At 51.9% G+C, this 10,512-nt stretch overlaps 1 protein-coding gene across 5 annotated transcripts; it reads left to right on the top strand.

The window, feature by feature from the left end:
• The first annotated feature begins 35 nt into the window (after positions 1–35).
• On the top strand, positions 36–9,560 carry PI16 (peptidase inhibitor 16). Of its 5 annotated transcripts, XM_052698031.1 has the most exons (7): positions 36–300; positions 401–2,425; positions 4,209–4,427; positions 4,924–5,033; positions 5,795–5,883; positions 6,304–7,791; positions 8,175–9,560. In XM_052698031.1, exons 2-7 carry the CDS (start codon positions 2,165–2,167, stop codon positions 8,315–8,317), a joined length of 2,310 nt encoding a protein of 769 aa, XP_052553991.1. In that variant the 5' UTR covers positions 36–300; positions 401–2,164; the 3' UTR covers positions 8,318–9,560. The 5 variants fall into 5 exon arrangements, with proteins under 5 accessions (XP_052553991.1, XP_052553992.1, XP_052553990.1 ...); XM_052698032.1 differs by having other exon boundaries at positions 36–2,425; positions 8,178–9,560; XM_052698030.1 differs by having other exon boundaries at positions 36–2,425.
• Positions 9,561–10,512: the final 952 nt, after the last annotated feature.

Here is a 10,512-nt window from a genome sequence, read left to right as displayed (position 1 = left end):
ACCTTTTTAGGACACTGTGAAATGTTGGAATGCTTTGGAAAATGTTTTGCCAGTTTGAAGCTGGTTCCCAAAGCAAAGGTGCTGCAATGGCACCGTCTGTCTCTCCTTTCTTCCTACTAACAGTGTCTGTCCTTCCTTCACAATTCAGCTTATTTCAGCCAAGCACTGACAGAAGGGACAGAAGTTGGTAATTTCCAGAGCTGAATAAAGCAGGCAAAGGAGAGAAAGCTCCCGCTGCTACCAGGATAAAGTGCAAGCCTTGGTAGGCACCCAAGAAGCCACGTTGAAGACCTTCAAGACGTGAGTCAGTAGAAAATGAGGCTTTGCTGCCTCTGCAGTGCAGACTTGGGCCTTTTTGGAGCCCGTCAGTGTTGAGCTGAAGCCTTTACACCCTCATCAGGTACCAGCATGGAACTCCTGTCTCATGCCGAGGCTGCTGGCTCCCAGGGGTGCAGCAGACTGCAGTGAGCAGCAGGAAAGCTGCATTCCTCACACACTTACTAATGCCGGCTGGACATGAGTTTGTCAGCTCCAGGGTGGGGCTTGGACCTCGTGCTGTTAATCTCCACGCTTCAGACACTGGCTCCAGAAGGAGCCATTAGGGGAGGTTGGGAGGTTGGGAAATGGTGCTGCACCCCCCCTTCACCAGCAGCCGTGCCTGACCTTGCCAGATGCACTGGCTGTTACTCACGTCTCTCCATGAGCCACGTGCCCTGGTTGTGACTCTTCCAGACCTGTTTTCCCCGAAAGCACTGTGTGTCCCAATTTTTTGTAATCCTCGTTGCTTCAGTAAGGTCTAGTGAGGATGCTGTGGTGCCAGGGGCTGCTTAAGGCTTAGCCCTTCATTTCTGCATCGCTTTGAAAGTACCAGTAGGTTCGCTGAGGTCTTCTCATCACTGCCTTGTTCCTCATCTGCCGAGCTGCGGTGAGCTGGTAGGACTTGGGTCCTGATATTGTTCCTTTCTAGTTGTTTCTCCAGGTCTCCAGAGATGCAGCAGAGCTACTGGAGTGTCTTGTGAAGGAGGTGGGTTTGCCTTGACCCACACTCCAAGCCTGATGTTGACCTTAGCAATAAATGTGAACTGTGGTGAGATGTTAGCTCCAGATCCTGCTTGCAGAAGTTATTGAGCTACTGAAAGCATTTTAGACTCTGGACCTAATAAAGGAGTAGTTAATATGCGGAGGTAAGATCTGATGGGGATGTAGGAGGGCAGTGGAGGCAAGAGAGATGATGAGAGTGGTCTGAAGCAGAAGGACAACAGTAAAGCAGGGCCTGGAGAGCTGGGAAGGGATTGGGGAAGGCAGCACTGACTGTGTGTGATGAACTTAGCTCTGCTAGCCAGAGCTGCCCCCCAGCTGATCCTTCAGAACACTCTGTGACCCCCAGAGGCACCTCCTGGAGTGGAGCTGGAAGGAGGAGGTGAGGGGGTCTCCGCAGGACTCTCTCCAGCACAAGTGGGGCAGCGTGTGGCTGGGGACGCTGATCCTGAGCCCTCCAGGTGTCTGGCTGTGGCTGCAGCACGGTCTGTCCCTGCAGAGCTCATGGTCTGCTACTCCAGACAGACTCAAAGGCAGCTCTTGACTGCTAACTCCCCTTTTGGGGGCAATTTCAGCTCTTGATCTCGTTCTTCCTCCTCATCCTCCTGATGACAGAGGGAAGAGACATCAACCCTCTGCTACCTCTTCTTGGAGGGATGGAGGGGGCAGGAGGCTGCTCCCCACTGCCTGCTGCTTTCCCCTGACACAACCAGTGCACAGAGATAGGAGATGGACAAGGGGAGCTCTTACAGCACTGCAAGCTGTTCTTAGCAGTTGCAGTTGCCTTTATTTCTAGAAGCGCCTCAGTGATCAAGGAACACCCTTGTGTAAAACAGAGCTCTGCATTTATTTCTCAGTTGTTTGGGTTTTATTATCATTGTAGTTCAGGACAAAAGGTGGAAAAGGGACCGCATAACAGATGGTTGAGGTGATGTCTGACGTTTGGAACAGCAGAGACTTACGTGAAAATGCCAGTGCAGGGAATTAGGATTGATGCACAGGGTCTGCCTTGGGGAGCGGACCAAGGGAGCTCTTTGGCACTGTATCCACTTCTGCTTCTCCATCAAGGCTGATATGTGAGATGGGTGTGTTCCATGTGGCTCTGAAACTCCTCTAATAAAGAACTATGTTTCCTCCCCGATCTTCAAGCTGTTGGGTGTTCCTTGCTTTTGGGAGGTGCTTTAAATCTGACTGCCAGAGCTGTGGGCTGCTAAGAGCAGAAGCTGTCGGCACGATGCTGAGCTCAGGTCTTTCTCCTCTTTTCCTGTTGCTCACAGCACTGGAGCTGAGCTGGTCCCTGACTGATGAAGAAAAGAGGATCATCTTGGATGAGCACAATAAATATCGTTCGCAGGTCTCTCCTCCTGCTGTGGATATGCTGAAGATGGTAAGTGGCTTTTATGGCAGGGAATCCCAGAGCGGAATGGTGCAAGGTTTAACCTTAATGCCTGCAGGAATCGGGGTTTTGTCCGGGGGAGGCAGGGCAATAATTGCTTAGAGCTATTGATATCAATGGAGGGGTTCCCCAGATTGCCTCTACAAGGATGTCTCTTTTCATGCGTAGAGTTGACTGATCAGTTTTGGAAGTTCCTGAGCACAGTCTGTGTCTCCTGATGCTCTGTGAGAGCAGAGCAGCTTTCGCTCACGTGAAGCTCATTCAGAAAGGCAGGTGTTGCCCTGAGCTGTGGTGCTGAGCAGGGCTACACAGCAGAGGGGGGATCCTATGCCAGCAGCTGGTGAAGCACCGCTCTGTGTGCTTCATTTACCTTTGCAGGTGATTGGGATCCAAAATTCAAGGGTGACCTCCAGGTTGTTCTGTTGGGGCTTTCCTTCGTGTTCCTGAGCACCACGATTCCCGTAGCAAGATGCAGAAAAGCCAGGGAATTTGGAGCCAAGCTCTTAGGGAAAGAATGAGGGAAACAATTTCCCACATGTCTAAAATGTGGGTCAGGATCCTTAGGTTGGTGGTGATTTGAAGCAGGGAGTGCTGTAGCAGCGGTGGCAGATCGCTTGCTTGGAGACGTTCCCCTCTGCAGGGCTGCATTGTTTCTTCTTTTAATCCAATCTCCTTGAACACATGGGACCTCCTGATGCTGCAGATCAGGAGCACCACAGATGTTTGGTGTCGAGCAGCCCTGACAGTTTCTTGTTAGAGGAGTTCCATGAAAGCCCCATTCTAACTTTCCTCCCCAGGACACAGTGCTGCTTGTGCCTTCCCTGTCTCTGACCTCACCTGCAGCTGCACCACGTTTCTGTTTGGGTCTGGTTGCTGTGGAAATAGTTAGATGATGGGGGGATTCAGAGCCTAAAGCCATTTATTTTAAACTGAGGCAAAAGCTGCAGGTGCAAGCCCACTGTTTATGGAGCCCAGCTCTGTGCCAGAGGGAAACGGTGTGCGTTTCCCAAGCAGAGTTTCCAGCCCGTTGCTCTCAGCCTGGCTTGGGGCCATGGTGGGAGCTCAGCTGGCTCTCTGTCCCCCACCCATTGTGCTTCCCCCACAGTGCTGCTGCTCAGGGGCTGTCCTTGTCCCCTCCACACCCTGATGGCCAAATGCCCTGCAGCAGAGCTGTCTGTGTTCTGTGCCACTTTGCGCCCAGTGCTGGTTCTAGCCAGGAAAGCCCCCTTAGGACCCTCTGTTTGCTGGGCTGCCTTCCAGCCTGCTGCAGAAGCAAAGCTCCATCAAATGGAGCAAGGATGGTCAAAGCAGCTGCAGCACAGGGCTTCCCACTCATCTCCCTGCACTAAAGCCTCTGGAGCCTCAGCTGATGGGGGGCCACTGCTGGAGGGAGCTCTGTGTGTCTGTCTGCGGAGATTTGTCCAGCTCCACTCCTGTCCTCATCCCCGCTCCTGTGTGACCCAGGGTCCTCTTATCCTCTATCAGACTTACAGCTCTCCGTGCTGACATTTCAGGTGCTCCAGGCAAGGCTGAGAATTGTGTTGCTGCTCTGATCTACCCCTGTTTGATACGTTTGGTTTGTGCTGGGACGGACTGAGGAGATCCCTTCCCCCATGCACTCCTCAGAAGGCTCTCAGGGCACCCACATATTGAGTAAGGATTTGAATATGACTTCTGAATGGGAGAATCATGACCAGGCAGCTCAGGAGTCCTTCTTGTTTGTGTCAGAGAGCCCCATGTCCCTCTCCATTTACTGACACTGAGCTCCTTGCAGAGCTGGGACACGGAGCTGGAGGCCTTTGCCCAGGCCTATGCAGAGAAATGCATCTGGGACCACAACAAGGAGAGGGGCCGACGGGGGGAAAACCTCTTTGCTATGGCCCCGATGCTGGATCTGGAATTCGCTGTGGAGGACTGGAATGCGGAGGAGAAATTCTACAACCTGACGACTTCCACGTGTGTCTCCGGGCAGATGTGCGGCCACTACACCCAGGTACCAACCTGCTGGGGCAGGGGGGAAGCTTGGTGGAGAAGGATCTGTATCAGAGCCCTGGGTCCTCCCAGAGTCTTTGCAAAGAGATGGGGAATCTGTGCTGGGCACCAGCCAGGAATCACTGATACAGGGGGACCTGGGCACGGTGCCTTTTGGATAAGACCTCTTTGAAAATAGCTCTGCAGCTGTTTTTTGGCAGTGAAGCAGAGCTGGGTGCCAGCTTGCCTCAGGCAGAGATGAAATCTGAGTGTGTCTTTGCAGTGTGAGTAAGTGGTGGGAGTGGAGAGGAGCGTAGTCAGTGGTGGTGAGTGTCAGGATGGATCTGTGAAGGAGCCCAGGATCGAAACAGAGGTGGTGATGCTATGGAGTAGAAAAGCTATGGTCCTAGGCTGGGGAGGTGCTCCAGACAGATGCAGCTTCCAAGGCCACAGCATGGCCTGTCAACAAGGCGTCTGCCTTCATCATCACCTCACCTTCAACCTGGTCTTTGTCCTAGGTGGTCTGGGCAAGCACGCACCGCATTGGCTGTGGGTCAAAGTTTTGTGAGAAGATTGAAGGAATTGAAACAGAGGACATGTACCTGCTTGTCTGCAACTATTATCCCCCGTAAGTCCCATGCCTCACATGATTTGGTTCATCTTGGTGAGGCATCTGTGCTGGAAATGCCCTGCTATAGTCCCTATAAAATGGCAGGAAAAGCCTTCGGACTTGCTGAAAAATAAAGGCAAAGCAATTTTGAAAAAGATCTTTGTTATCTTGGGTTGGTCGTAAAGGAAGGAAGGGTTGTTTGGTGATCCTTAGCCATGATTGTGATTCCTGCTGTCTGGTTCAGCTCCTGGCACAGACCAGGGAGGGAGGTCCCCCAGGAAACTGCCCAAGGCTGGTGCTGCAGCAGCTGAAAGTACAAACATCTCCTGCTTGCTCTGTGCCTGGTGCTTCCCAATAGAGCAGCGATAGCCTGGTGAGGGGGAACATGTTTTCTACCAGCAGAACGGGGTAAGATGTGGGAGGAAGGGTGGCTGCCTGCCTGTGAAGCCCTGGGATTAACCTCAGGGATCTCTGACTCTGAGATGGAGAGCAACAGCAGATCTTCTTAGCATTGTTCAGCAAAAGGGAGACAAAGGCGTTTCCAAATGCCCAGACTGCTCTTTTGTAAGGGACAGTGAAAGACCATCTCCACAGAACTGTTTCCCTTGGTTTTAGCAGTCTTGGGTTCAGGACATGGATCAAGCTGTGCTGATCCAAGTGTGTGGCAGAAGACACGCTTTAATTCTGAGTTTTGTTTTGGCTGGGATAATCAGACTCCCTCTTGGGGATGGGTGTTTTCTGCCTTGTCCTCACATTTTTTTGGTGTCATGTGCTTTCAGGGGTAACATGAAAGGCAGGAAGCCATACAGGGAAGGACCCTCTTGTTCACAGTGTCCCGAGGACAGAGTCTGTGTCAACTCCTTGTGTGGTAAGTGAAGCAAAGCCATGCATGTGCCTTGTCAGGCTGTTGGGACTGAGACCCCTGGGTTGAGGTCCACGTTCTGAACCTGGACCAGCAGCTTCAGGTCTGGACTAAGAGACATGACATGTGATGGCAGCCCCTGAGAAAGGTCAACTGCCAAAAGATGAGGAGGATCGAACAAGGACCTCAGACCTCCCATAGCCAGTGGTTATTGCTCCATGAGGATGCCCCGTTCTTAAGGGGAAGGAGGTTGTGCAAAGGAGATGAGATTTCTCAGTGTTGGGAATTCTAAAGTGGGAGATGGCCCAGAGTGACCTAAGCAGCCTCTGGCTGCTCCTTCTACGCGCTGTTGACTTTTGCTGGCCCTGATCAGTTGAGGCCAGCTGACCCCTGTGCTAACCCATGGCACTTTTCATCTCTTACCAGAACCCACTATAGAAGAGACCACTCCACCCTCTGTGACAACAAAGGCAAGCCCATCCACCCCAGTCACACCAGAACGCACCACACCAGCACCCACCACAGTCACGGCCAAACCAGAACCCACAACCATGCCCTCAGCCACCACAACAGTAGCCAGCACAGCCAAGGCAGAGCCAAAACCTGCTACAACCAAGCCATCATACACCACACCGGTACTCACTACTGCTACATCCAAGCCAAAACCCACCATGCTAACAACCACCACTACAGCCAAGCCAGCACCCAGCACAACAAAACCAACAACCACCACACCAGAACCCACCACCACCACAGCAAAACCCACAACAACCACCACTACAACCAGCACTACGGCCAAACCAGCACCCAGCACACCAAAACCAGCACCCACCACACCAAAACCAGCACCCACCACACCAAAACCAGCAACCACCACACCAGAACCCACCACCACCACGGCAAAACCCACCACAACCACCACTACAGCCAAGCCAGCACCCAGCACACCAAAACCAACAACCACCACACCAGAACCCACAACAACCACCACCACAACCACCACTATGGCCAAGCCAGCATCCACTACACCAAAACCCACAACAACCACTACAACCAAGTCAGCACCTACTATGCCAAAACCCACAACCACCACTGCAGCCAAGCCAGCACCCGCCACACCAGAACCCACCACCACTGTGCCAGAACCCACAACAACCACTACAATCAAGCCAGCACCCACCACAACAACACCTGCAATCACCACGCCAAAACCAACCACCACTACAACCAAGCCAACACCAACCACGCCAAAACCAACCACCACTACAACCAAGCCAACACCAACCACACCAAAACCCACCACCATCACTACAACCAAGCCAACACCCACTATGCCAAAGCTCACAGCCATCACTACAGTAAAGCCAAAACCTGTTACAGCCAAACCAACAGCCACCACACCAACATTTACCACCACTACAGCCAAGCCAACATCCACTGCTATAACATCAGCAAAGCCAGAATCCACCACCACAACAAAGACAGAACACACCAAAACTGAACGTCCCGATTATATTGCAACAACTGGGTTAACACTTTCCTTTGAGCCCACTTTAGACTTGGATTATAAAGCATCTCCAGAAGCAGAGTTAGATACTGAAGAGCCTGTTGCCTCCTTAGCTACAGAAAATCCAGACTTATTAGAAAGTATGGGCACAGCCATCAGTCCCAAATCAGTCCCAGATACAAATAACGGTGTGAAAGAGGATGAGAGAGAGAAGTCAGCCTTCTTTTCCAGTCCAACTCCATCCCCCAGCCAGATTATTCCAGAGATCAAGTTAGGTTTCAATAAAGCTGAGCTCATAACCTCCTCAAAGTCAGTGGTCTCCAGCCCTGAAGAACCCATCTTCATGCGTTTAACGTCATCTTCCAAAGAAAAGGGGCAGAGCCCTGCTTTCCAGACCTCCCTCTCAGGTAAGGTAATTGTGGAGTCTGACCTGGCATGGACATGCAGGCGTTGAGTGATCCCCAAGCATGGAGCACACTTGGGAGGAGCCAGTATCAGACTGGTCCTTTGGATCCTCGTCTTTGATGTGGCAACAACCCTTTTCCTCACTCTTTCCCCTAACGCTTAAAGGGTCTGTTTGGATGCCTGGTTTGTGAAGCATGGATTTGTTTACAGCCTGCTCCTCACTAACACCCACCGGCTGTGCCGTGTCTCCGTTGGATCTGTGTGCTGCTGCCTTGCACCTCGTGGTGTCGTCGCGCACATCCCTGACAGATCCCTGCATGAATGGGAGTTTCTCTTTTGCTCACGTCTTCCCCTCTAACTGTGCTGTTTTTTTCTTTTCTGCCAGCAGATGCCTCGAATGCTGAAGAGCTGGAGACAAACTCAGACCATGAAGGCAAGCAGCAGCCCACAGCTGGAGCTCCCAGCACCCACAGGGGCCTTTTGCTCCTCCTCCTGCCCTGTGTCATCCTGGTGGGCCTTCTGCTTTGAACAGACTTTCTCAGCTGTCCCTGCACCGGTCGCCAAGGCTTTCTTCAGCATGGTTGTCCCACCACCCTGGTAGGCTTGGGAGACACCACGGGCAGTTCAGGTTGACTCACTCTCTTCTTCCTCTGGCTCACCCGCTCCAGCCCTGCTGTGCCGAGGGCTACTGGCCATCACATGGGCACTCAGTGCCCTTCCTGAGACAGCCCAGGGGCAGAAGGGTGTCTGCCATCACACTAGTGAACTTGGGTACCAATACTTCTCCCTTCTTCCCAGCCAGCCTGGGCTTCTGCTCTGTTTCCAATAGCAGACGATAAGCTCTCGTTGCCCTGTGTGGCCGGCAGGTCCTGCTGCACCACGTCCCGGGGAAAGCAGAATGCCCTGGAAACCCAAGTGGCAATGGGACATGGAGGTTGGCTTTGGTATTTGTTTGGAGGCAAGACACGATCGTTGCGTCTGATGTCTGTGTATCAGGATGGATTTCTACCAGAAATGCTCTCTTTCTCTCCTCGTGTGTCTGTTTGTCTCAGTTTTGGAGAAGTGTCCCCTCTTCCTTCCCTGTCCAAAAATGGCATTTTTGTCCACAGAAGAGGTTTGTGTTTCCTACTTCTGGGTAGAGCTATGGCCAGTGTCTAGACATACTCCTTCTCCTGCCATCCCTCTGCAGTCTTTACCTCCTTCCTCACTTCTGCTCCAACAGTTACTCCGTTGCCATGCCTTTATTGGACGCGTGTGCCTGCACGTGTGTGCCTGCACAGAAGAAAAACCTCCAGCACAGGAGAGGAGTTACTGCTCCTTTCTTCTGCACGGCTTCCCTCTTTGCAGAATTTAAGTGTACGACGTATTTGCAGTTAGATCCAGATCCTGGTGGATGTATATATGTGGGTCCAGGAGGAAAAATAATCAGGTCTGCTGGTGCAGTTTCAGCTTGAGAGAGCCAAGTGAATGACGTTAGAGGGTACCGGTGCTTCCAGGACTTGTTGCAGGATGGCTTTCATTCTCTGGAGCACTGTGTGTTGTATTCCTCCATGTTTCTGCTCTGTTCACCTGAAGATTCCCAGCAGGGGGTGTTAAATGTGGGGCAAGTTTTGCAGCCCAGCAGAAGGGACGAGGAGATCCAGTCCTTCTCTGGTTGCTGCATTCTTTGGTTTATTAAACAGATGAGGTGGAGATAAGTCCAATGTCTGAGTCCTCCTCCTGATGCTGTGTGCATCTCCAGAGCATGCACTGAATAAATCCTGTTCTGAAAGTCTGCTGTGGGGCACATGGTTTCTTTTGGGGATCTCCAGAAGTCGGCTTGTATCTGAAAAACAATCCTGGTTGTGCATTTAAGTAGAATGGCTGCAAATCACCCTGGCTCCTTCCGAGTGCTGAATGTTGTTATTGTTTTTTGGCTTCTCGACAGCAATGGGTGCTGGGTTCTGCAGGATTGCAGCTTTTTTATCTTCTGGAACTCAATGATCTTTAAGGTCCCCTCCAACCTAAACCATGATTCTATGGTTTATGTTTTTAGCCCAATTAAAAGCAGGAGGAGGAGGACGTTCAGCACGATAGGGAATAGAGAATCCCTATTATTTGTAGGGAATATTCCATCAGCTGGGTGCTGAGCAAAAATGTGTCTCCAGCAGGAATTTGTGGGCAAGGAAAGCAAGATGAAGGGAGCTCAGAGCAAAAAGAAACCAAGATGAAATTAATGCTGGAGTGCTTCTGGTTCCCTGCTACGAGGCCGAGCAGCCTCCTCCCACCCCAGCACGTCTTCATCTGTGCGGCAATGGAAGAAGCTGAATGCAGTGTCCTCCTCTGTCCCTTCCCCACTGAACATCACAGCACCAGCACTGCAAGGGGTGAACCCACAGCACAGGAATGATGCTGACGTTGGACCTTTGCTTGTTGCTTTGAGGCTGCTCTGTGCTTCCCCTCTCCCTGTGGTTCTGCTGCAGGAGCACAGCAGCGCGGCTCCCTGATAGGAAGCAGCTGCCCGTGGGGTGTTTTTAGGTCACGGTCACTGCTAACCCTGCTGAATGGTGACCAGCAGATGGCAGTGGGACAGGCACTGCGGAGCAGTGAGCAGCACTGACCTCACTGTACAGCGCTCTATTTAATCACAAGCATCAGGTGTAGTGAAGAATCAGATTTTAAAATAATTTCTCAGAAGGGTTGTTGTGTGGCTGAGCTCCTGCAAGCTGCAAGGGGAAAAGCAC

The sequence above is a fragment of the Tympanuchus pallidicinctus genome, unplaced genomic scaffold (genome assembly GCF_026119805.1).
Source record: "Tympanuchus pallidicinctus isolate F22 unplaced genomic scaffold, pur_lepc_1.0 scaffold32, whole genome shotgun sequence".
Classification (NCBI taxonomy): Eukaryota; Metazoa; Chordata; class Aves; order Galliformes; family Phasianidae; genus Tympanuchus; species Tympanuchus pallidicinctus.
The sequence above is the reverse complement of the archived record's forward strand: the minus strand, read 5'-3'. Positions and strand labels throughout refer to the sequence as shown.

Bases quoted from the DNA above. Each gene is read 5' to 3' on its own strand.
- PI16 (XM_052698031.1), top strand. From the start codon at position 2,165: ATGTTTCCTCCCCGATCTTCAAGCTGTTGGGTGTTCCTTGCTTTTGGG. The intron at 2,426-4,208 runs GTAAGTGGCTTT...AGCTCCTTGCAG, and splicing joins CTGTGGATATGCTGAAGATG to AGCTGGGACACGGAGCTGGA. The intron at 4,428-4,923 runs GTACCAACCTGC...TCTTTGTCCTAG, and splicing joins TGTGCGGCCACTACACCCAG to GTGGTCTGGGCAAGCACGCA.